Source organism: Danio rerio, chromosome 10 (assembly GCF_049306965.1).
Source record: "Danio rerio strain Tuebingen ecotype United States chromosome 10, GRCz12tu, whole genome shotgun sequence".
NCBI lineage: Eukaryota > Metazoa > Chordata > Actinopteri > Cypriniformes > Danionidae > Danio > Danio rerio.
This window is the reverse complement of record NC_133185.1, coordinates 7,037,692-7,064,031: the sequence shown is the minus strand read 5'-3', so window position 1 is coordinate 7,064,031 and position 26,340 is coordinate 7,037,692. Positions and strand designations below refer to the sequence as shown.

At 36.5% G+C, this 26,340-nt stretch overlaps 1 protein-coding gene across 5 annotated transcripts in view; it reads left to right on the top strand.

The window, feature by feature from the left end:
* The window catches only part of chd1 (chromodomain helicase DNA binding protein 1), a 67,651-nt gene that overhangs the window by 18,531 nt on the left and 22,780 nt on the right, over positions 1-26,340 (top strand). For 2 of the 5 annotated variants that reach the window (XM_009305101.4, XM_073914078.1), the window contains exons 12-27: positions 916-1,132; positions 1,227-1,316; positions 3,731-3,921; positions 4,176-4,364; positions 6,429-6,591; positions 9,960-10,112; positions 10,202-10,273; positions 11,353-11,502; positions 14,428-14,576; positions 16,910-17,006; positions 17,088-17,183; positions 21,005-21,181; positions 21,730-21,890; positions 23,329-23,370; positions 23,456-23,589; positions 23,825-23,963. In XM_009305101.4, coding sequence (XP_009303376.1) covers positions 916-1,132; positions 1,227-1,316; positions 3,731-3,921; positions 4,176-4,364; positions 6,429-6,591; positions 9,960-10,112; positions 10,202-10,273; positions 11,353-11,502; positions 14,428-14,576; positions 16,910-17,006; positions 17,088-17,183; positions 21,005-21,181; positions 21,730-21,890; positions 23,329-23,370; positions 23,456-23,589; positions 23,825-23,963 — 2,220 coding nt within the window. Of the gene's footprint in view, positions 1-915; positions 1,133-1,226; positions 1,317-3,730; positions 3,922-4,175; positions 4,365-6,428; positions 6,592-9,959; positions 10,113-10,201; positions 10,274-11,352; positions 11,503-14,427; positions 14,577-16,909; positions 17,007-17,087; positions 17,184-21,004; positions 21,182-21,726; positions 21,891-23,328; positions 23,371-23,455; positions 23,590-23,824; positions 23,964-26,340 lie in introns of all 5 variants that reach the window. The other 3 variants (XM_009305100.4, XM_073914077.1, NM_001128298.2) reach the window with 2 other exon arrangements.

The window sequence follows — 26,340 nt, the reverse complement described above, 5'->3', positions numbered from 1 at the left end:
TCACACCTGCCTTATTTAGTTCGATTGAATCGCACTAGAGTTCGTTTCCCCTTTTGTAGAGGTTCGTTTGGGCAGGTGAGAATGCAGCTATCGTACTCAAGTGCACACCAAAAGTGGACCAAATAAGCGTACCGAGACCTGCTTGAAGAGGTGGTCTTGGTAAGCTTTCAAACAAACCCTGGAGCGGTTCGTTTGTGGTAAGAATACGATCCGTACTAAAACAGACCCAACCGCAAAAAGTACTGTGCCTTTTGGACTAATCCAGCTGCCCTAGACCAATGCGCAGTGCATTATGGGATATGGAGGAAAAATATTTGTTGACAGCGCTTGACCAACAGAGAGAGAGAGAGAGGGGAAAACATTACCTGATGGATCGTTGGTAATATTTTCGCAAGATGACCATGTCGCAGTTTAGCTAAATTAATTCACGTCTCCTCCTGAAGTGACATGCGATGCATTAAAACACTGTTTTCCAGCCGCAGTGTTCTCGAAATGTATAGTTTGTTTAAAGCAGGCATACAATCAGTCAGCGCAGTCGTCCCTCCAGAGTAAAAACCACATTTTGTGTCTGCCGGTTTTGTTTACCTGCGGGAGTTCATTGGCATTTTCCCGCACGTTAATTCTGACCAATCAATAAGCAGTTTAGGAAATATGTTCAACAGCATCTGGCCAATGAGAGATGTGGATTTTGTCAGATGACTGCATTTTGGTTTATTTTAACTGGTTCGGACCAAAGCCAGCAGTGTGGTGTGAAAACGACCCGAAGAAGGCAGAAAATGCAACAATGTATCATTTATTGCCCTTGGTCTGGACCAAATGAAGCAAACTACAGATGTGAAAGCACCCTTACTTTGTCGTGAAGTCATGAAGGGTTTCATGGGTTTCTTCATCATGTTTATTCTTCTGCTCTCCCAGAGGAAACAGTTGTATCCTGGCAGACGAGATGGGTCTGGGCAAAACCATCCAGACCATCAGTTTCCTCAATTACTTGTTCCATGAGCACCAGCTTTACGGGCCGTTCCTTCTGGTGGTGCCACTGTCCACCCTCACATCCTGGCAGAGAGAGATACAGCTCTGGGCTCCTCTGATGAATGTTGTGGTGTACCTGGGAGATATCAACAGCAGAAACATGGTAAGACTTTCTGAAAGGAACATGAGCAGATTCTTGATTTCTTGAGTGCAATAAATACAGAGCAAATCTGAGTGTTTTCCTGTTTGTTCTTCAGATTCGAACACATGAATGGATGCATCCGCAGACCAAACGACTGAAGTTGAACATTCTTCTGACTACATATGAAATTCTGCTGAAGGATAAGGTATAATTCAAGCCAAATTCATCTTTTAAAACACTGAGAAACTTATTTTAAACTATTAACTAAAACATGAAATCATTTAAAGCTTTAATAACATTTAGTCTGGTAAAAATATTTAACCACTTTACGTAAAAGAGATTTGTTTATAAAGTCTGTAGCAAGACAATATAGTGTCATTATTTGCCTCAGTTTAGTTAAATAACGAAGTATAGTTAATCATATAAATCAAATCCCAACATATAATAAATTAATTGTGTATTTTAGAATTAAACAATGTAATAATACGATTTTAAATATAGTATCACTGTGTGTTATGGAATTTCTGGACGATCCTGCAATGTTAAAGGTCTATTTCAGACATAAAAAGTCTTTGTTTGTACAACTGTTAGTACAAGTCATGAAATATTTTTGTAAATTTCCTATACCATAGATATAACTGTGTATATTAGTGGTGGGCCGTTATCGACATTAACGTGCTGCGTTAACGCGAGACTCTTATCGGGCGTTTTTAAAAAATATATACATATCGCCGTTAATCTATTCTTAAAGTTAGGTTGGGAGCTGGGTCTATTCTACGCAAGCTATGATGACTTTCGTCTTGATATTTTATCGCTGATGTATACTTGAACGAATTGCACTGTAGGTGGCGAGAACGAGTCTTCGAATCTGTGTGTATTCCTACTGTGAAATTATCACATCAAACATGACGTGCTAACATGGATGCAGTTGACTAGAGTGAATCTGATTAATGTTAGCTTTAACTATCAGGCACCTGTAGAGTTTACGCGTTCGAGTAAAACATATACACATAAAATGGGCCGGGTGCTTTATAAAATGAATGAAAGTTAAGCCTGTGAGAAAAAAGAATCAAATCAGCTGGATGCCCTTCTGAATCTTTCACTTCGAAGACATACTGACTACGCTTACATGGACATTTGTAATCTAGTTATTTGCTGTAATAGACACTAATATAATTAAGGTGTTTACGTGACGTGCTTTCATGTAAGATTTTCGTGTAATTTTTGGTGACTTTACCTGCAGTTCGGCAGTTTCACATTCACTCATGAACACTTCATCCATGCCCCTGTGACAAACTGGGGTATAAGACATCAATAAGGAGTAAGGACTGGTGAGAGTGTTATGAGTTTAATAACGCACGCCAAATGGAAAGAAAAAACTTCCACATTTCGCAATGTGTGTGTGTCTGCGGCCATTTACTGACAGCCGCATGTGTGGATCTTGTTGGAAAATATGGCAAAGTCCTACATGACGGTAATAGTTTGATTGCGGTGTTTACTTCAATAATGCCACTAATATCTGCATACTCCACATGTCTTAATTCCATTTTTGTTTAGTTCAGTTTTGACTTCAGTCGGATTAAAGTAATCAAAAATGGCTGTTTGGAGCTTATGTAGGCCTACAGTTCAAAATTCATGTTTAACTGAATAAACAGTTAGTAAACACAAGTACACCTTATTGAACATCATTTATTTTCATCACCAATAATCATAGTAGAACAGATTCTCAAGCAGTTTGTGAAGCATTTTGGAAACAGGAGATGAGCCCCTGGTCTAATGCGCCACCTGGCTTGAAGAACCCATTCTCAAAGACTTACCTTTAGTCATTATTTGGGTAGCACACATTCTCAACACCTTCGGCAGAATTCAAATGAACCATTTTAATCTAGATTTTATCCAAGATTACAGTGAGATTAATCTAGATTAAAAAATTAGTCTATGCCCACCTGTAGTATGTATATGTATTTATAAATAAGCTCTGTATTGTTATGGATAAGCTATTTTTTTCCCCCACCTATTTATCACTATTTTTTACCTCGCTGTACCTTGTCACTGTATCTTTACCAAAGTTAACATGCCTAGGATAAAAGACATTTTAAGAGATTTGGCTTCCAGATGACCACTTCAAATGCTGAGTGTAAAAGTATGCAATATAAAAGCTACATATACATTTTGTTAAACTATCTGATGATGAAACCAAACATGGTAGAGGGAGCACTTCACAGCCATGCAAACAATAAGTACTATCCACTGTTATTCTCATAGTAGCTATGTTTTTCATTCATTAGATGTCCTGGAGATTCAGCTTTTTAATCAGTGAAAGTTGTGGCTTGAAAGGTGCTGTATGTAAGTTTTTGACTCGTCTGAAGCATAAATTAACCGTACGTTTGCAGATTTTTAAGAAACATGCTAGTTGAACCTTATTGTTTATCATTTAAACAATGCAGAAGTCAGTTATTTTGCTTTGAAAATGTGAGTTTACGTTGTTGGTGTCGTCAATCTGACATCCTGCTAGGTATCTGACAACACCTAGTTCAACCACTGAGTGTTAAACTTGCATGCTGCGCCTTTTAAATGTGAACTCTGGTTATTGTATGTAACATTTTTTTCCTCTTGTAGTCATTTTTAGGAAATGTAAGCTGGGCGTTCATTGGTGTAGACGAGGCCCATCGGCTGAAGAACGATGACTCTCTGCTCTACAAGACTATGATAGAGTTCAAGTCCAATCACAGGCTCCTGATCACTGGCACACCCCTCCAGAACTCCCTCAAAGAGCTCTGGTCTCTGCTACACTTCATCATGCCTGAAAAGTAGGTGTTCTCTCATGATTTCAGTCAGCTTTTGTTATTCAGTTCCCAGTGTAGCCACAGGCTTTATTTTAGAAGTGCTTCTACACGCAGGCGAACTTTTCATGTGGTATTTCTTAAGCTCTTTTAGTCTTTTGTGTTTATTTTTAAGTGGTTAGTGCTGAGAAACCCTAGAGATAAGAGCTAACCTCTTTCTTGTATTGGTTTAATACAGCATGCAAGTCAGATGTCACTGATATAAACCATCATGTTGGCAGGTTTCACTCGTGGGAGATGTTTGAAGAGGAACATGGGAAAGGCAGGGATTCGGGCTACACAAGCCTTCATAAGGAGCTGGAGCCATTCCTGCTGCGCAGAGTAAAGAAGGATGTGGAGAAATCTCTGCCTGCCAAGGTGGAACAGATCCTCCGGGTGGAGATGAGCGCGGTTCAGAAACAATACTACAAGTAAGACAACCACATTCATATAGAATACAGTACAGAGAGACATTAAAGGTGATTCATCAGATGCTTATTTTACACAAGTTGATATGATTCTTTGTGGTCTTAATGAAAAGTAAAATTCTCTGGTAATGGTAAGAGCCCCTATTATACATTAAAAAGGTTCATATTTTGATTTTGGGGGTCTCCAACAACAGGCTGATATGCATGCAAGGTCAAAAAACACTTTCATTGTCTTATAAAATGCATTTATCTTTACATAATTATCCCAGAGACTCCCATATGATTCGTTCAGTGATTCATTTGTTCCCAAACCCCTCCTTAGTGCGATGCTAATCTGGACTGATTGGACTGATGACAGTCTGTTGCGATTGGTCGGCAGCGTTCAGCGTGAGACAGAGTGAAATGTCCAGCACGGCTTGTCAACAATATTGAAGTAGTGCAGAGTGTATGTGTGAGCTAGGGCTGGGCGATTTAGCAAAAAAAAAATCTATTTTTTTATAAAGTTTGACCGATTTCGATTTTTTTTTTTTTTTTTATTGTGTTACTAATCTTCTCAAAACATTACAACAACATGACTGAAGTAACATTCTCTTTAAAAGTAACTTGAAAAACCATCTGGTGAAGGAACATTGTATTTTTAATGGCCATGTCATACAGAAATCGGTCAAGGTGTAAATAAATGTAAAACAAATTCACAAGTTCAAAAGCGTTGCTGAAGATTTGATTAAGAAATATTTTTGTAAATATTGCACTTGCAGGAATACAGAGGTATTTTTGCTAGTTTTGCTGAGCCTAGGAAATATTGGCAGTCAGCTCCGCTTTAACTTTGTCTTCTGATTGAATGACAGGTTGTAATGCTGCTGCCTTTTTTTTAAAAAGATGCAGTGGAAGAAAAAGGACTGAACATGGATACTGTAAAGCCTCATTTAACCCAATGCGTGAAGTTGTGGACGTATAGGAGGAGTAAATACAAGCACCAGATGTGTGTCTAATATAAATTAATATATTTAATCTATTTTTCTTTTATCCTCTTTTAAATAATGATCACTTGATGCGATTTGCTCCTCTCTATTATGCTGGCTGATCTGTCTGGTTTTTAACTAGGTCCGCTAAATGAAGTCATGGGGGCGGGTACTTTCATTTTCACTGCTACAGTCCCTCACTTTTACTCGTGTTCAAACCAAAAGATCGGCGCAGTTTTTCACATGGCAGGCTTTTACGTCCTTCATTCATGTTGAGATCGAGTTTACGACTTGATAAAGGAATATCTTGACAATCCACACAGACGTGCAACAAGTAAAATCCTACGTGACTTCACGCTTTAACAGGCAGTCAAGCAGGTCGCACACCAGAATCGCCGCGACACGGCACGGACATAACAGTTTAAACTATCACACACCAAACGCGCACATTCACATGATATTTAACATGAAACTAATCAGATGGCGCACTGTGGGCCGGCTGAAATATGAACTGCTTCGTGAATCGTGGCTGGGCGGCGCCAGTGTGTGTATAGAAACCTGTTTAGAATTCTAAAATCCATGGAGTGGTGCTGTGCGGCGCGTCGCCGAGAAGCGCTTCTGGTGTGCTTCCTGCTTCATACAGAATGAACCAAAGTGCATTGGTCCCATTATAATGTATTAAATATATCTATATTTTTAAAAATCGCGATTTTCTCGATTTGATTCAAAATTAAATCGTCTTAATACGTAAATTTGAATTAATCAAAAAATCTGAAAAATCTCCCAGCCCTAGTGTGAGCATACCTGCTAGCACTCCTGTTTTTTCCAGGAGTCTCCATTATTTCAGACCCAACTCCCGCATTTCAGACCCAACTCCCGCCACCCTCCCGTTTTGTTATTTATCTCGGAAAACTCCCGTAGTTTTGCATGTTTTCTGTTCAAATTAAGTCAGAGTTGGACACAGCAGACACCGAACTAAACAATGTCATCCTTAAACTCATCATTCTATATGCTAATAAAGGTTTTGTCAAAAATGTAAAAAACCTCTTACCAAATTTTACAATTTAATGCCAATAGCTAAATAATTTTCTGTTGTTTCTTCTAGGTGGATATTGACGAGAAACTATAAAGCCCTGAGTAAAGGCACTAAAGGAAGCACGTCAGGCTTTCTCAACATCATGATGGAGTTGAAGAAATGCTGTAACCACTGCTACCTCATTAAACCGCCTGACGACAACGAGTTCTACAACAGACAAGAAGGCCTACAGGTGTGTTTTCATCTGAAGAGCTGCCAACTTTAATGTGGATAATGCCACTTTTAGGCCAAATAGCAATAACCACAAACCTTAAAATCATACGCATATTCTAAAAGGGATAGATTGACATGTTGTATAGTAGACGTATCATACTTCTCGCAGCATGGAAACTTGTATCGAATATCAATATTTTACGGTATTGAATCTAAGCTAAAGATTACACTTCTTTACAATACAGGACACGTAGCTAATGTATTTACTAACATGAACAACCAATGAACATTGCATTTATTACAGCATTTATTATTCGGTGTTGACGTTAGTAAATGATAATACACTTGTTCATGTTAACTCTAATGCATTAATGTTAACAACATCGTTGGTTCATGTTAATACATTCATTATCTAACATTAACTGTGTCCCATATTGTAGTGTTAGTGGTAATTCTAATTCATATAATATTAATTTCTTAAAGGACAACAAAATTGATCTTAATGTGTAAATATATTTAAAAAAAAACATACAATCAAGCAGTAAAAATCGTGAAAATAGACCTACACTACCTGACAAAAGTTATGTTGACGATTTTGTTGTAAGAGCAACAAATTATAACTTCTAGTTGATCATTTGGAAAAGTGGCAGAAGGTAGATTATTGTTATGAATCATCTGTTGAACTGCTTCTCAATCATCACAAATACTGCAGATTGCCTTTTTTTAACCAGCATGGACCCAAGATTCTCATAGAAATAAGTCAAGTTTGGTTAAGGGAAAATCATGGTTTGGGGTTACATTCAGTATGGGGGTGTGCGAGAGATTTGCAGAGTGGATGGCAACATCAACAGCCTTATGCTGTGTTCACACCAGACGCGGAACGCTCGGATAAATCGCGCGTAAAAAGCCGCGTGAACATTTGAGTTTACTCGCTTCATTCGCGCGTCAAACCCCGCTTCATTCGCGTGTCAAATTCACTTCAGAACAGACGCGGATTCGCGTGATGGGCAGGGCTTCTGTCTGCCCGAAGACTTTAGCTTCATAGCTAAATGGCTAACATGGATTTTATGAAGAAAATAAAAGTTTATGTGCTTTATGAAGACTGAAAAACAGCGTCGATACGTTTAGGGTCGTGTCTGAGTCCACTACATCCTTTCAGAGGTGCATCCAGCTCTGGAAGCTCATAAACTCCTCCAGAAACTTAACCTGGTTGACAGAGGCTTTCAGCGGTGCTTCTGACTGAGCCAAGCAGAGTTTGATGAACTGTTGTCGATAAAGGCTGGAGGATTTCCCTCGGAACACCGACAACAGGTTCTACGTTACAATCACGCCCCCACAAGAGCAAGCTTCTGATTGGTTAACACGGCGCGAATGTACGCTGAAGTTCAGATTTTCAAATTCGAGAGATTCGCTAGAAACGCTCGTAAAGCGTGTCAAACGCTCAATTCGCCCCGCGCCATTCACGCAATTTGCGTCATTCGCGCGTATCGCGCTGCAGTATGTCTATTTGTACGTTTGCATTGACTTAACATGTAAATCACTCGCGCTTGATGCGCGTTCCGCGTCTGGTGTGAACGCAGCATTAGGTATCAAGACATTTGTGCTGCTCATTACATTGCAAACCACAGGGTTTGAAATGAGAAAGTTCTTCAGCTGGATAGTAGTGCTTCTCATACTTCAGCCACCACATCAAAATTCTTGAAAGCAAAGAAGGTCAAGGTGCTCCAGGATTGGCCAGCCCAGTCACCAGACATGAACATTATTGAGCATGTCTAGGGTAAGATGGAGGAGGCATTGAAGATGAAACCTTGATGAACTCTGGGAGTCCTGCAAGAACGCTTTGTTTGCTTTGCTTATGCTTTTCAGATGACGTTATTAATCAGTTATTTGAGTCATTGCAGAGATGTTTGGATGCAGTCCTCCAAGCTCATGGGAGTCATACACAATATTAACTCGTTTCCTATTATATTCTATACGGGACATTATTTCTGTTAAGTGACAAGACTTTTGTCTAAGCTAAGTCAGACTTCACTGTCCTAATTTAATCATTAAAAATCAAGGCATGATCATACTTTTATTTTAATCTAGAGGTATTTGCCTTTCATTTAAGCCACTTCTAATACCAAATAATCAATTAGAAGTCAAGTTATTTTTTGTTGTTCCTAAAACTTTGCATAGGCGACAAGACTTTTGTCTGGTAGTGTATATGGAGAAATCGAGTAGTTGAGCATGTCTACATGCACACAAATGCACTGATAACTAGTGAAAATCAGTTCAAAATAACCTGTTTTACCAGTTTACATGTAAATCAGTAAGCCTGCAATGCAAATAAACTGCATTTAAAAGACTTTATCAAAGAATTAGATATTTTCTCAGTGGAAACACAGTCAAAATGTAAGCACCCACATTATACTTTCAGTATTTGAGTTTTATTGAAGTTTATTGACAAATTAATTTGCACAGACATTTGCCTTGACTGTATGCGCATAAATCTGCTGTAAAAGCTCTTTCCTGTCACGCTTCATTCATTCTTAAGCTGACAGGGCACAAGCTAACGTGTAGACATGCAGATAGAAGTCAAGGTCATGGGCAAAAGAGAAGTCTGCTAATCAGTTTATGCTTTAGCTTCTGTTTCTTTATCTTCAATTATGAAGAATGCACATTAAATGACCATGTATTGTTGGGGTATTAATCAAATAGTTCACCCAAGAATGAAATTGTACTCCCTCTTATTTGGTTCTAAATTAAGAATAATTTAGAGCAAGCAAGCAATATATTCTGAAGTAAGTTGGAAAAAAGTATCGAGCAGACGAAAGACAGGTTTGGAACAACTGAAGGACAAATAAACGATGACGGAATACATTTTTTAGATGTACTGTCCTCTTTAAGCGTAAATGGGTTAAAGTTGCAGCATGTAATTTTTTTTAATGATTTCAGTGGTAGATTCACTTTTTATCTAGATGATTTCTATTGCTGCAATTACCAGATATGCCTCCTGTTGTTTAAAATTACACATGCAACTGGGTGTACACAGCCCTGTCCATCACTGCTAGTGGAACAATGGACATGTTTAGAAATACCCACAAGCAGAACAATGCAATCTGCTTTGTTGGTAACAGGCAATAATCAATCTTAAAAAAATCAGTCACAAGGGGGGAGCCGTGACAGAAAGTTGCGTAGTGTTGCTTTTCTAGCATCAATGCAAACAAGGTCATTGTGCTGGTCAGTGAAGGGTCTTCTAAGGTTGATAGCACTCTAAAACTGTTACTGGGCAAGTGGTGCTTTTAAATAGCACTTGCATGTTTGGAAAAACCTTTATAACCACAATTAATCAAAACAATGTGTGACAAGTGATTATAAAGGATTTACCGGACATCTTGTCTGCAGCACCTTGTTCGAAGTAGTGGGAAGCTGATCCTTCTGGATAAACTGCTGGTTCGGCTGAAGGAACGAGGGCACCGTGTGCTCATCTTCTCGCAGATGGTTCGGATGCTGGACATCCTGGCTGAATATCTGAAGTACCGGCAGTTCTTATTCCAGGTGACGGCCCGATTCACTCGCTGCATGTACATGGCAGTGTTTTCGCATTGGTTCTGACTTATAAAAGTGTTTTTGGCTTGTTTTTCTAGAGACTGGATGGTTCCATAAAGGGGGAAATGAGAAAGCAGGCTTTGGATCATTTTAATGCAGACGGCTCTGAGGTATTTGTGAAATCACTGAAGATCAAAGATCTATAAATGTTCATTTCATTCAATTCATTGTGATGTTAACATCCATGCTCTGATGTGATTATATTGTTTTGGGGCCATTTATATTTATTTATTAAATAATACTAAGCATTCTGTGCACAATCGGTCAAGCATGTTTATTAAATTAAAAATAAAGACACCATTCAACCAATTTTTTTCTCTTTTTTTTTTTTTCATTTTACAAATCTGTTATAGTTAAACAATGTGTCTGTCGTGTCACCATGGTTTTAAGGTTCCCTCTGATAATAGCTCATTCTCATGTGCTACGTGATGTTGTTCTACCTTACAGCAACAGAGTTATTTGATTATTGCGCCAGAATGAGAGTCTAGTTCCTAGAAATACTGGCCTAAAACAGTGTTTCTCAACCACATTCCTGAAGGACCACCAGCTCTGTATATTTTCCATGTTTCCTCAACCAAACACGCCTTATTCAGATCATCAGCTCATCAGGAGAGACTGTTTGTCACACTCATTACAGCTCTTTCAAAGGAAACATCCAAAACATGCAGTGTTGGTTGTTCTCCAGGAACATGGTTGAGAGTCACTGGCCTATACATTTTAATTTCATAGTTTTAACTACAGTTCACTTGAGCTTTAAATAGAAAACTTATCATAACTTTTTTGGTTATACTTTTTTGTTTTGCTAATGTCCCAATTCAATTCATCATGCCAAGTTAAAAGTGACCCTGCCAGAACAAGAAATCGGCTGAATGGATTCAAAAATGGCTTAATTTAACTGTTTAACTCTAGGATACTTATAAATTAAGCTTTTTTTCCCTCTTTTTTTTCTAAGCTGGAGTGTTTCTTTAAGGATGACATTTCAGTTGACTAACTCAAACATGTTTATTAAACTTATGTATAATTTATGGTTGGTAATATAATTAATTTGCTAATTATTGGATTGCATATATATATATTCCCCCAAACCTTGTTAAATTTCGTATCAGAAATGTTTGAGTATTAGATTAACTCCATTTATTGAAAAATGGAAAACGTGAAATTTGTTGACGTGATTTCTTTGACTTTGCAGGATTTCTGTTTCCTGTTGTCCACACGAGCGGGTGGTCTGGGCATTAACCTGGCCTCTGCAGATACAGTGGTTATTTTTGACTCAGACTGGAACCCTCAGAATGACCTGCAGGCCCAGGCCAGAGCTCACAGGATTGGTCAGAAAAAACAGGTCAGCATTAACTATGTACATTTACATTACATGCTTTACAGCACTTTTGCTGCATAACATTGTCAGTCACTACGTTTACATGGACATCAGTTTTCTAATTATTTGCCTTAATCTGTATAAGACAATAATATGATTAAGGTGTTTACATGAGTTGATTTTTGAATGTTCCTTTCCTGTCCCTGTTTTAAATCTTATAGCACATTGTTCGATTAATGTCATCACGTCACTATTCTATGCTAGTTACATTTCATGCAACAATAGTTCATGTTCATAATGGCAATGTGATCTTCATTGTTAATTTTTCGTCAAGTTCAGCTGCAGTTAGTTTCTCACACTATTTGTGGAAACAAACAACGTGGATACAAATTCTCAAGCAACAGGCCACCTTTGCCATTTCATTAACTATCTTTTCATTCATGCCCTCGATACGAACTCGGAGGTACTTCATAATGTCCATTTCTTCCAGAATTCCCGCTTGCATTAAAAATATTGCTTGAAGCCATTCTCATTTGTTGAGTATGCTTTGCGCTGTGAGACGTGTCCACGCATTACATAATCAAGTGTGTGCAGTTTACCTTACCTTATGGAGTCACCCTCTTGACATTGCATATTGCGGGACACATACGCAGATCTCCATTATATATTTGCAAGTGTTTTCACTTATGTTATCTCACAGACTGGCAAGAATAGGCCTATGCTCTTATTTTATAAATCACACATCACGGTGAGACATGCGGGCAGCCTCTCCATTCACTCAACGAGTTTCTGAGCTCTCATTCTACAGACCGAGTTTATTCTTCTGAGGTAACCTAAGAATACTATCAGTGCTGTGAATAGTTTGTAAAGACTGTCCAGCTCATGCTGCTCAAATTGTGCTTCATTAATGAATTAAAGTGAAACCGTGTAAACAGTTTAATGGATTGTTATGTGCGCTAAAGCATATTCTATGGCAGACTTGTTTTAAATGGCTTCACCTCAGATGTTATTCGTTCTTTTTGTTTATGTTGTAGATAAATGACCAACAAAATATACATCAAAATTAAGTTACACGTTATAATTAATAGAGGTGTGAACCTTTACTGCTCTCACGGTTCGGTTACGATTATCCTGCCATCGATTCTGTTCAATTCGATATCTTGGTGCATCACGGTGCATTGACGATGCTTTCCATACACAGTGTAATTTTTTGGGGGGTGGCTATAACAAGCTGTCCTTATAAACAAACACACACATGCACACACATGAACACACAGCACCACACTGTCTCTCATTCACGCACAATACACAAACATACACAGTACCAAACAAACGCGCACACACGCTATGCTTGCTTGCTTGGTTGCTCGCTCGGGAGCGATATTTTGAGACCCCCCACTCGTGTTAAAATTATAGTTACCGACCGCTCCTGTGCTTTATTTGGTAATTGCATACAGCCGAGAGGAAAAGAGAGGCGAGAAAAAGGGAACGCAGTGAAATTGTGCACAGTTGGCGCCAGGAGTGTTTTAAATACCCGCGCTCACCTCCCTAGCGACAGAGCGCATATGAGGTAAATAACGTCAGTACATAATAACCGGTTATGATTATTACTGAACCGATACCGAATTGTCCCCTTCTGCATCACGGTGCACCGAAGAAACAATTAGTTTTGACACCCCTAATAGTTAGCGAAATTTGTTGCAAAAACATACATTTTCGAAGTAAAATATATAAAGTATATATTTTAGTTGGTGCCCGTCCTAAACAACTGCAGGTGGATGATGCTTTGCTTCATGGAAAATAAGGATTTAGTTAATGATCCACTGCTGTTGTAAACAAATGTCATATATTTGCTGCACTTTTAATATGTCATTATTTTAAAGATTTTGTCGTGAACATCTGATTTCCTCTGATTATGTCCTTCATAAAGGCGGATTATTTTACAGTCGATGAGAGACAACAGTGGTATTACAGATGCAAAGAAAATATCTTAATTTTAGAAAGGAAAAGTTTGACAACGAAAGATCAATATCGTAACAAATGCCCTTAAATAATGCAGCTTGTAGTTTACAGCAAGCATCGAGTGTTTATTGAGATGTGTTTGAAACTGTGTTGTCTGTCATATCTTTCGTCTGTCTTTTTGGGGTGGGTCTCGTGAGGCACGGCTTTCAAAAATAATGACATGAAACTCTTCTGGGTAGTCTCGCTGGTTTAGTTGGTTAGTCGCTTGTTTGGGTCTGTAATTTTATCAGCATCTTCATAAGGGTGGTATTATTTAAAACAACAGGTTTGTGGTGTTGCCTGTTTTTAACGGCACAAGTCGTCTGTGCAGTTTGCAGTGCTCGTTGCTCTGTTTTGTGTCGGATTGCAAAAAACGAAGTCGCTCCAGACTACTGAAGTTTGGTGTCGTTTCTTGTCAACAATGTCTGTGACCTTTTTTACCTTATCTTTTTCTACTCCTCCAAGTGCAACTAACACTGTACGGCTGTAAACTTGTACAGTGTGCAGCATCCGGAAGGGCAGGCTGCAAAATGCATGCGCAGTGTTACACATAGTGCGTGAATATTATTGGAACACTTATCGAATTGTCATTATCATTTTATCGAAAAAAAATATATATGGTGATAATTATCGTTATCGAATTATCGCCCAGCCCTACTCAAAAAAAAAAAAAGGCAGAGTCAGTAAAATGATCTGAACTTTTTGTTATTAACGTGCACAAAAAACCTGTCAACCAAATATTAGATTAAAATGTTCATCATTTAATCTGTTGAAAGAAATGGCTTTGTTACATGCTATAAAAAGGTCAGTACTTTAATTCAAGCTTTAGTAATTTGATATGTTAAATAAAAATAAGATATTGTTGCATGCCCAGTCTGATACATTTTTTTCCTTCATATCAATAAGCTTTGTCCATTGCTGCAGTGATTTACACTTGGCCTATTACAGGTGAATATATACCGTCTGGTGACCAAGGGCTCAGTTGAGGAGGAAATTATTGAGCGAGCCAAGAAGAAAATGGTGCTGGACCATCTCGTCATTCAGAGGATGGACACCACGGGAAAGACTGTGCTTCATACGGGTGCTGCTCCTTCCAGGTAAAGATACCAGCAGCAATAAAAATAAAGAAAATCCTTTGTAACTCTATTAACAAAAAAGAAGCTGTGCTTGTGGTTGGCACTGGCATCAAACTCTTTAGTAGAAATTGTAGTATGATTGTCTAATTCATGACTAAGTTTTTAAAACATTTTCCATTCCTTTTTTTATAATAAACTGCAAATGTTTAATTTTAAAGTAAGCTAAATCCTTTATTAATGTAAAATGGTGCAAAACATGTTTGATCGAGACCATTGATTCTGTTAATAATTGCTTAACTTTATTGTAAGCTTTTTAAAATTCATAAGGGTTGACAATTACAGTTGACATTTTCTACAATTTCATGCTTTAACTCAAGATGCTAACATCAAATCAGACAACACGTGGCATGTCTAAAACTACTTAAAATATATATTATGAAAAATTGAATCATACATTCAAATGAACTTTTACAATAACAGAGTTGATGGATAATTCATCTTTTATTGGTGTATCTTGATGTAACAGAATGGACAAGAACGTAGAGAGACCAAATGTTATTTATTTATATTTTTTATTATTTTTCATTTTAAAGAGCCCCAATTTTGCATTATAAGAGGTAATATTTTGGTTTTGGGGGTCTCCAACAACAGTTTGATGCATACAAAGTCAAAAAACGCTTTCGTTGTCTTATAATATGCATTTATTTTTACTTGATTATCCCAACGACTCCCATATGATTCGTTCAGTGATCCGTTTGTTCCTAAAGGCTGCCTCAACGCGATGCTATACACAATAGATGTTTGAATGTTAGAATGTGCTTATTTAACTTTAAAATTTATTTCATTAAATAAGAATATATTGTAGTAATGCATTTCTAGAAGTATTTTATGATCATTAAGGATAAATGATTCAGGACATTCAATGATCAAAACACGGTTGTTGTTGGAGTCTTTAAATTTATATTTTTAAGACAAAATGTCTCGAAATACATTCAAACAATATTTTTATAGAGTTTATACAGTCATGGAAAACCTGGTGAAGTCATGGCGTTTTGAGATGGCATTTTCCTGGCCTGGAAATTTTTATTTATTTATTTATTTATTTTATTTATTTTTATTTTTTTTGAAAAACAGAAAAACCCACAAAGTTTTGGAAAAGTCACAAATATTAGTTTAACAAATATCTGTACACTTTAATCAGGGCTGCACGATATTGGAAAAATCTGACATTACAATATTTTGTATTTCTGTGATGTATATTGCAATGTGAATACAATTTCACCAGGCGATTTATCAGGTTTATTTGGATAGATTTGGGGGATTTTGTAGAGGAGTGAATCTCAAATAATAAATGAAATAACAAATAAATGACAAGCAGAGATAAATAAAACATAGTAAAGATAAAAATGAATGATAGTTTTCAGATATTCATTATTTAGGTACACATATTGAATAATCAGCACTGCATAGTCATCATTTTTTTATTATTTAATCTTTATTAAAGTTACAAATCATTTCTTGTGGCCGGATGTTTTAAACTCTGAAATATTGAAATGTTCACACAGTCACAGGCCTTAAAGGGACAGTCCATGAAAAGATTAAAATGTTCTCACTATTTACTCACGTCACTTGTTTCAGTACAATAGCAGTTATTAAATTATATTCTATTTGTGTTCATTTAAAAAAAGAAAACTCATGATTAAAACAAGTGAAGGGTGTAATAAAAATGGTAAGTAATTTTGGGTGAACTATCTCTTTAAAAATGCATGCAGATGATAAACTTTTACTCCACTATGATTAAACTCTATATTAAACTATAATCTCAACATTGCGAATCCTGCGATGTGACTATTGCAGATGCACACATCACGATATCAATGCTGAAACGATATATTGTGCAGCCCTAACTTGAATATAGGTTAGTTGTCTGTACTTCTTTTCTGTTATTGGCCAAAAACTCTCACATTGTTAGTGCTGTGTAAGCGTTATTAAAATGAACTTTACATAGATATAAAAACAAATTCATACAAAATATATTGTTGTGTTGTATGATATGCTGTAGTAAATTTGAACGTCATTGTTTTTCTTATTATTTACCATGTATATGTAGACATTACGTCATGAAAATGTACTCGAATGTTCTGGAAAAGTCTTGAAATTTTGGCAGTAAAATGTGTATGAACCCTGTATAGATAAATGTTTACAATGAGTGTTTCAGTTCAAAAACAATTAATTCCATTTTGTTTTTGAAAAACTATTGAAGGTTTGTTTTGTAGATGTGAAAGTGTACCCGCTATTCTAAATCACCCATGTGCATTGAAATAACGAGTTCTCATTGTCTGGTTCCTCTGCAGTTCTACTCCATTCAACAAGGAGGAACTGTCAGCTATATTGAAGTTTGGTGCTGAAGAACTTTTCAAAGAGCCAGAAGGAGAGGAACAGGAACCTCAGGTAGGGTTTACTCGAAAATGGTCATCAGCATATGGACAAAGTCAATACAGCAGTTAACCTTTGACATTGTTCATCTGGTAGGAGATGGATATCGATGAAATCCTGAAGAGAGCAGAAACCAGAGAGAATGACCCAGGACCATCGACTGTAGGAGAAGAGCTGCTCTCACAGTTTAAGGTATTTTCTGGCATTTAAAACGTATTATTAATGATACGTTGGACTTTCAGTCACATATTTAATTTGCCCCATTATGTGTAAAAAAATAAAGAAATTAAGATCCATCCTTTCATCTAGTGTGTAACATTAGTTGTTTGTGAATGCATTAGATCTACACATTTTCAAATATGAAAGTGTACGATAAATTGAGTTATTGTCTTTCAAATGAAAGAAATTGTTCTTAACTGCCTAAAACAAGTCTTCAGTAATTCCAGTGTTTTTGTAGACAAACTGAAATCAACCTGAGTAGACCAGTAATGGGAATAACAGCGCTATAAAAAAAGAAAAGCAGGCTTTTTTTTATATAAGCTGATGCGACAGTCTTTATTTTGGATTGTTTGGATATAAAGTTTTTGTGCGAGACCTGCAAAACAATATTAGGACCTAAGGCTTGGCAAAAACAAATCAAAACCGAGATTCTATGACAAACATTATTTCCCCATGTCGGTTATTTAGTTTTTTTTTTTATTCAATAATTTCCTATAGGGCTGCAACCAACAATTATTTTAACAGTCCATTAATCTGTCGACTATTTTTTCGATTAATCGATGAATTAGATTTAAAAAAAAAAAAAAACAATCATTTCCAACCCTTTATTCAAAAATAGAACTAAATTCTTTAGAAAGTGCACAAACATGTTGTATTTAAACATCCCTGAGCTGTTGTTATAATAATAATAATACAATAATAATAATAAAAACTTAGTAGTTTTGTCCTGTTTTCAATCCAAATATCTAAAAGAAAAAAATCTTGAATCAAGATACATACTAGACACAAAATAGCATAAGAAATTTTGTCTTGTTTTCTGACCATGAAATTAGCCTTGGTTGCTGACATGGCAATAAAAAAAAAAAAGTCTTGTTTTCTAAAAGAAAGCATCTTAAAATTAAGTGATGGATGCTTAAAACAAGTTAAATTATTTGCCAATGAGGTAAGAAAAATAATCTTAATGAGATATAATCTCAAACAGAAGTGTTAAGCATTACCTAATTTTCTCATGCCATTTTTCTTGTCTAGTCTTGATTTCAGATATTTTAGATGTTTGGACTGGAAACGAGTTGAAATGACTAAGTAAGAGAAGCGTTTTTTGCAGTGTAGCTATACATGACAATAGATGGAACAATAAATAATTTAAAAAAGGCGAGTGAATAAAAACGTGTCTATGGTCTTGCAATACAAAGTACCTCTACCCCTGCTACTTTACTGCTGTTATTAACACTTTCACTGGGGAGTTTAAAAGATTCTATCTGGCCCCAGGAGTGAGTGTTGTGAGTGTCGATCATTATTTTAGAACGTTCACTCTTAATGTTTTCCTGGAGACGCGTCATGTTTGTCACGTGACACACTGCAGCCACAATAGCGCTGTATGAGAGATTTATCCCTATTATGCTTTCCTTTTTATTACAAAATATTCACACGCTCATCATGTCATCAACTACCAGAAATTCCAATTCACAAAACTGTGTAAGTGTAACTGTGAGTGTTTTTGTAAAAGACGTATTTTTTGTAAAAGACGTATAAATGATCTTGATCATGAACTATAACATGAGATGGGCATCGTCATGTTTACTTGCGTCCGGTCTAATGCCTCATTCTTAAAATCAGAACATGCAGGATTCATGTAAAGTCATCCGTTACTCCCGAAATGCAGGCATGCAAGCAAGCGGCTGGCCAGCTGGGAGAAGAATAGATTAAACTTTATTGTTACTTTCACTACGTGTATCTGATATGAATACACATCGGCAATGTATATTTGAATGGATTGTTAGACTTCCATAAACTTTTGTGTTTTACAAACTCAATGCATTGTTTTACTGGTACTTGTGTGTGTTTACATGTCTAAAACATAAAATAAGCATTGGGTGGTTAAAAACACTGCATAATTGTGATGACACGTCTTTCTCTGGCTCAGCGCCAATGCGCCAAAGCTCAGTTTAAATTTTTCATGTCATACAGCTTTTGTTTATTTAGTTCCCACATCTTGGATGACTAGGGTTGCACAGCTTTTTCTGCCTTTGCCATGTATCTTTCCTCTAACGTTACCTCCACTCGTTTTACAGAGGCAGAGTTCGTTCGCTTCGCTCCGTGTTTAACTAAAGTTTTTCTAATAATTAAACCGCTCTGTGTCGCGCAACATGATGGATCCATTATGAAACTCGTTGCCAATGCATTTAGTAATCTGTTTTAATCGATTCATTGTTGCAGCTCTAATTGCTAATTAAAGTGCATTACCATGTGTGGACAAACTGAAACCTTGAGAGTTTTGCAAAAAAAATAAAAATACTCTCTATTTCTTTATTGAAGCTTGTCTTTTACATTAAAATTGAAATATGACTTTTCCCACAAGATACCTCAATGTCAAGCAATTTGTGCTTTGATTTCAATTTGAAGTGTTCAATAAATAACCATAAAAAGTTTGTTTTCTTTATTGTAATATTTTAAAGAACACATATATGCTCTTTCATTAGAAAAAGACATTCAATAGTTGATTTACCGTACAAATGATAACACGATGAACTTTGAGAGGAAAAAAGTAGGTAACACTTTATAATAACTACAAACTATAAATCATTTATTAAGCATAATAGCAAATAGTGAATTCATTATCTGTTAAGCATTCACTCTACATTAATAAACGTTAGTAAGCAGTTTATAACTGCAGCTACAAATGCTCTATTCTTGACTTGATTAACTATTGAAATCAACAATTATATGTCTTATTATTCAGGCATATGCTAATAGTTAACTAATATGTTAGTAAATGCTTTATTAACTCAACTTCATGCAGTTTTGTGACCTAATCTAAAATGAGGACTATTCATGCTTTATAAATGCCTATTAAAGGCTCAGTATCAAATGAACGATAATCTGTGAAATCCTTCTAAAAAGTAAAATTACTGTAAAGTATAAACATTGCAAAATAACATGAGAGTCAAAATATGACATCCAACTGGATAAAACAACAACAATATAATAATTTAACATTATAATAAGATGTAATATTTAAACTCTACAGTGATTCTATTTTAGATAAGGTTGCAAAGATTTATTTTCATTCGAAGTACAGTTTTATTTGTGTATCTTTAAATGAAGAGAAATGAATAATGTATTTTTTTCCTGTTTAGAATTTAACTGAGCCTTTATTTGTCATTTATAAGGGATTTATAAAGCATGAATAGTCCTCACTTTAGATTAGGTCACAAAACTGCATGAAGTTGAGTTAATAGAGCATTTATTAACATATATAGTAACCATTAATATATGCCTGAATAATAAGACATATAAATGTTGATTTCAATAGTTTATTAATCATTTACTAACTCAATCTGAATGATCCTAAAAACCCTCAACTACTCTTAAATACAAACAGTTTGTAAATAATTCGATACTTAATTTAGTAATGAAAAGTAAATCATTAACAGAGTATGAAAATACAATCATTAAACACATTATATAGGTGCTTATAAGTCAAGAATGAAGCATTTGTAGCTGCAGTTATAAACTGCTTACTAACACTTATTAATGTAGAGTTAATGCTTAACAGATAATGAGTTCACTATTTGCTAATGCTTAATAAATGATTTATAGTGTGTAGTTATTATAAAGTGTTACCAAAAAGTATTTAAATAATTACCTTGAAAACAAATCAAATCTAAATTGAAGTGTTCAATTAATTAAGGTTTTGATTTAAGGTCATATTGCCCAGCCCTATTAGGACCCTTAAATACGGTGTTAAAAAATCACCTTTACGCACCACTAAAAATACTTGCTCCATCTTGCAGGTGGCAAATTTCTCCATGATGGAAGATGAGGAAATTGACATGGACACAGAGAGGAATGACAGGAACTGGGATGACATTATCCCAGAGGATCATCGGAGGAGACTCGAAGAGGAGGAGCGACAGAAAGAGCTCGCAGAAATCTATTTACTGCCCCGAATGAGGAAATGCGCTAAACAGGTTAGCCAATCACACTATATCCAACAGTGTCAGTAAATGTGACTAGACATGGACGGGTATAAGATTCTGATGATATGATAACCTTGGATAAAAATATTGTATATAAATAAATTTAAAGATTTTTAATATTTTGGAACAGTAAAGGCTAAATAATAAAAATCAATCATTCACTTCTGCTGTCTTTATTTGTTTCAAAAACACAGATTTCTTTACCATTTAAAATGGCATCTTTGGGTATTTTTTCTGCTGATACTACTGTAAAAAAAAAAAAAAAAAAAAAAAAGTAAATAAAAAAATCATACACTTATCTGAACGGTATTACAGATTTAAAACCTCGACTTTTCCAAACCTTGGTATACCTTAAAAACGGTTATCATCCCATGCCTAAATGCAACACAACAAATGCATAATGGATTTGGTTTGGAAGACTGTCGATTGCTTGGGTGCCTTCATGAATTTAAAAAAAAATGCATTGTTGCATTAAAGATCAGTTACTTGTGCAGCGTACTGTACACTTTTTCATGTTCTGGTTTGTTTTGTAATAGCAGATGAACTTTAATGGAAATGAGGGCCGACGCAGCAGGAACAGACGATACTCTGCTTCAGACAGTGATTCAGTCTCTGACCGAAAGAGGCCCAAGAAGCGTGGAAGACCTCGAACTATCCCAAGAGAGAACATTAAAGGCTTCACTGATGCTGAGATACGAAGGTGAACTGCTCACGCTTAATATACTCCCAGTCTCTTCTAGCAGTTTCATGCTATGCGAATGATGGGCTGTATGTTTTACTTTAGTGGAAATTGTTTTTAGGTCAAATCAAGGCCCATGCATACAAACATAAAAGATGCTTAAAGGGGTGGTTCACTACGATTTCCTATTTTAAACTTTAGATGATGTGTAATGTAGCTGTTTGAACATAAACAACATCTCTGAATGTAAGACGCTCAAAGGTCAATGCAAAGGAAGACATTGGCTTTTACAAGCCTACAGGGAATGAAGTTTGGGGACTACAAAAAATACATTCAGGTTAATGATGTCATAAACCTTTTAGATTACGCTCATACACCCCGTGCAGCAAAGGGGCCTGGCCAGAGACGCTGTAATGTTATAACAGAGACCCTTAATGGTGATGTATAGCTGAGCAGAAGAGAGAGGAGAACTAAGCATTACTGCTTGAATTGCACATGAGAGCTTCATATAAAATTGCATTGAACAATAAACAAAAGTGGAAGTGGATAATATTTAGATCAGTGGTTCTCAAACAGGTATAGTTTTATCACTTGCTTTTCTGATACAAACAGCCTACTCCAACGTGCAGTAAGCAGATCTAATTTCTATTTAAATATGTAAATCCAATTAATATATCTAAAATACAAGTTAATGTTTAGATTTCAAAGATATACAAAAAAGTCATATATACATGCAACATATATTTAAAAAATTTTGTTTGAAATATTTATAAATAAATATGACGACATATAGCTCATATTTATGAGGTCCAAAGAACTTTCCAGGTATTGATGGATTGGCTCCTACAGGATAATACTTGACATTTAAGTACAGCAGTTTTTAAAAAATGTTTTAGGAATAGTGCCATTTTTAATTACTTTTTAAAAGCGCATTTTAATTTCAACATTGACATTTTATTTATTTTTTACCTGTAAGCACAGTACAGTGTTAATGTTCAAATAATTTATAATGTTTAAAGTAGCTGACAATAAAAAATATTAATAATAATGAGAATTAATCTGCCTAATTTTTGAACTGTGCAGTGCTGTAGCTGCTTAATTGGGCCTACTACACTACTGTATTTCAATGCCGGACATTGTGGTACTTGGAGAGACCATTTTTTTCTGAGGTGGTTCTTGGTGAAAAAAGTTTGAGAACCACTGATTTAGATAGTATGGGAAGAATATCCTGTGGAATTTCAAACTAGTTGTTCTTGACGTTAAATATAACTTTATTCAAGATGAATTGTTTGCTACATTGTGCTTGTAATGATCTTGTTTTATCACAAACAACTTTTGTTAATGATTTAGGTGAAACTGTAATAAATATTAACGTTTATGATTGAAATATTGAAATAATAGAAATAACATATTATTTATTAAAGCTTGTAGTTCATGTTGACATTTCTTTCCCACACAGATTTATCAAGAGTTACAAAAAGTTTGGTGGCCCTTTAGAGAGGTAAGGAAATGTTTTTTCATTGCTTTTATATGGTAGTGATGATTTCTAGTCCTCTTTTGTTGATCTGTTTTTCTGTTTGATACAGACTTGATGCCATCGCTCGTGATGCAGAGTTGGTGGATAAATCGGAGCATGATCTGCGGCGGCTGGCTGAGACCGTACACAACGGCTGTTTAAGAACGCTAAAGGAGAACCCTTGTGGACCTGAGCGAACCTCAGGTAATGACTTCAGAAAAACACACTCTCTGCTCCACTGTGTGTTACACGTTTTAGTCATTTCAGAAAATCCTGCTGACAATAATGTCCCATGTCTTGTGTTTTTTGATATTGGAAACGTCTGAATTTAAAAGCATACAAGTTTCACGCACACACCAGTGAACGAATTCAGTCCATATAAAGCACTCGATGCGTTTTAGGGCTGGAATTGATTGTGGCGTGTGTTTGTTCACATCAGGAGGCAGGCGAGGGAAGGTGAAAGGACCCACTTTCAGGATCTCAGGCGTTCAAGTCAATGCTAAGCTGGTGATCTCTCATGAGGAGGAGCTGGCTCCATTACATAAGGCCATTCCTGCTGACCCCGAGGAAAGGAAGAGGTAAGAAACACGACCACAACTGTGTTAAAACCAATACGCTTAAAGGGCCATGAAACCCCCTCGTTTCAGCAGGGTGTTTTAACACCTCTTCTTTGGAAAAAGTCAGAAAAGTGGGCGTGTCCAGCTCTGTTTAGGGGGGAGTGTCGGAGGAACTAAAGTGGGAGGGTGTGGGAGTGTCGATTTGGGCACGCGCGAGTTTCAGAGTCAAAATACACACACACACACACACACATACATACAGGAGAATGTGATGGTGTTTAACCTACATGGACATCTGTAGTCGAATTATTAGCCAAATTATTAAATGGTGGACTTTAACTGCAGTTTGGCTCTTTCATTCAGGGAATTCATTCATGCCCCTCGCGACACACGAGATATTTGATTCGAGGAGCTGCTCTAAGCGTGTATTTTTCATGCAATGTTTTATACCGCACGGCGAATGAGAGAAAAAAACCTCCGCATTTCCCAGAAACTTAGATGCACACGACAGGTAGTGTCAGAAAGCCGCGCGTGTTATTCCGGTCACTAAATGCGGTAAAAACACTACACGAGGTTAAAGTTTGGTTGTGGTGCTAACGTGTTTACACTGTGCAATAGTTTGTTAGATACGAACAAACTGAATAAACAAAGAGCACTGGTCGCTCACTTACCAAATCTGTAGAGACAGGACAATCAACAGCAACTAGAGCCGCGTCTTTATGAAGAGAATACTACAAACGATTCCAGATCCCAGCGTTTGCAGATGAGAACAGCTCTCAGGTAAACAATAATTCTCCTTAGACACGTAAGTTATTGTTGTCGCGCGTCGCATACACTGTAATCCACACGTGAGTCTGAGCTCTCACAGAGAGAAAATGAAAACGAAACTTAACTGCAGCAAACTATAAAAGCAACACTTCACGCTTGTTTTGCCAACACAACGTGGCGTCTCTGTCCTGAAAACACGGTGATAGTAATGAATATTAATGAAGTTGCACAATAGAGTGCGCTGATTGGTTTGACCCAAGCCTTACTCATGCATTAATGCAACACACTGTAAGACGTAATAAGACTCACTCTGGCACAGACGCCCAGTCTGCACGCTGGAATACACACTATTATGTCATGACCGTGACGCAGCTTCAAAAATTCGTTTCAAACAGGAAGTACGAATTTGCTTAAAATAACGCAAAAACAACCAATTTACACTTTTTAGTGAAATATAGGTGTCCTAATAGTGTTTTTAGCAGTGTGGGACACATATACGACTGTCAACAGCTCAAAAAATGTGTTTTGGTGTTTCGTGACCCTTTAATACATTTTCAACACTTATTTTTTTTAGGCATATAAGCAATATGTGTGTACACTGATCTGGCCATATGGCATTAAAACATTTAAATCAAAACATTCTTTAATTTAATGGTTGTACTTTATACCCAAACTGATTAATGGCACTTTTAGACATTCCTTACGAAAAGAGGAAGTTAACGAGAATTATTTATATTATTTATTAAATTTCCCATTATTTGTATGTTATTTAGGGCAATGCAGTGGCACAGTAAGTAGTGCTGTCGCCTCACAGCAAGAAGGTCTCTGGTTCGAGTCTCGGTTTGGGTCAGTTGGCGTTTCTGAGTTTGCATGTTCTCCCTGTGTTCACGTGGGTTTCCTCCGGGTGCTCCGGTTTCCCCCTCAGTCCAAAGACATGCGGTATAGGTGAATTGGGTAGGCTAAATTGTCCGTAGTGTTTGAGTGTGAATGACAGCATCTGCTGCATAAAACATGCTGGATAAGTTGGCGGTTCATTCTGCTGTGGCGACCCCAGATTAATAAAGCGACTAAGCCGAAAAGAAAATGAATGAATGAATGTTTTTTTTTATTTTTTTTAATTAACATCTACCCCGACCCCAACCATCAGAGTAACGTAAAAACTGTAGTTGTATCGAGTATTATTTATGCTGTCTCAAAATTGTTCAATAAATTGTATTATTTTAACGCCTACCCCAGCCGTAAACCCAACCGTCACAGTACTGTAAAAATATTAATTATTGTTATACAGTGTCATAAAAATGCTGCTATATTGATGTGCATATCGCACTTCAGGCCGACCACATATTTGATCAAGACTTTACCAAAAGCAAGGTGTCCGTGGGATCTTAAAACGTATTAAAAGTTGATCTATCAATTTTGAGAAAATTAAAGCTGTTAAAAGGTATTAAAAAGTCTTAATCCGGTTTTATTCATTTATTCATTTTCTTGCCGGCTTAGTCCCTTTATTAATCCGGGGTCGCCACAGTGGAAAGAACCGCCAACTTATCCAGCAAGTTTTTACACAGCGGATGCCCTTCCAGCCGCAACCCATCTCTGGTTCGGGCCGAGTGCATCCGGCCAAGTTTCTCAA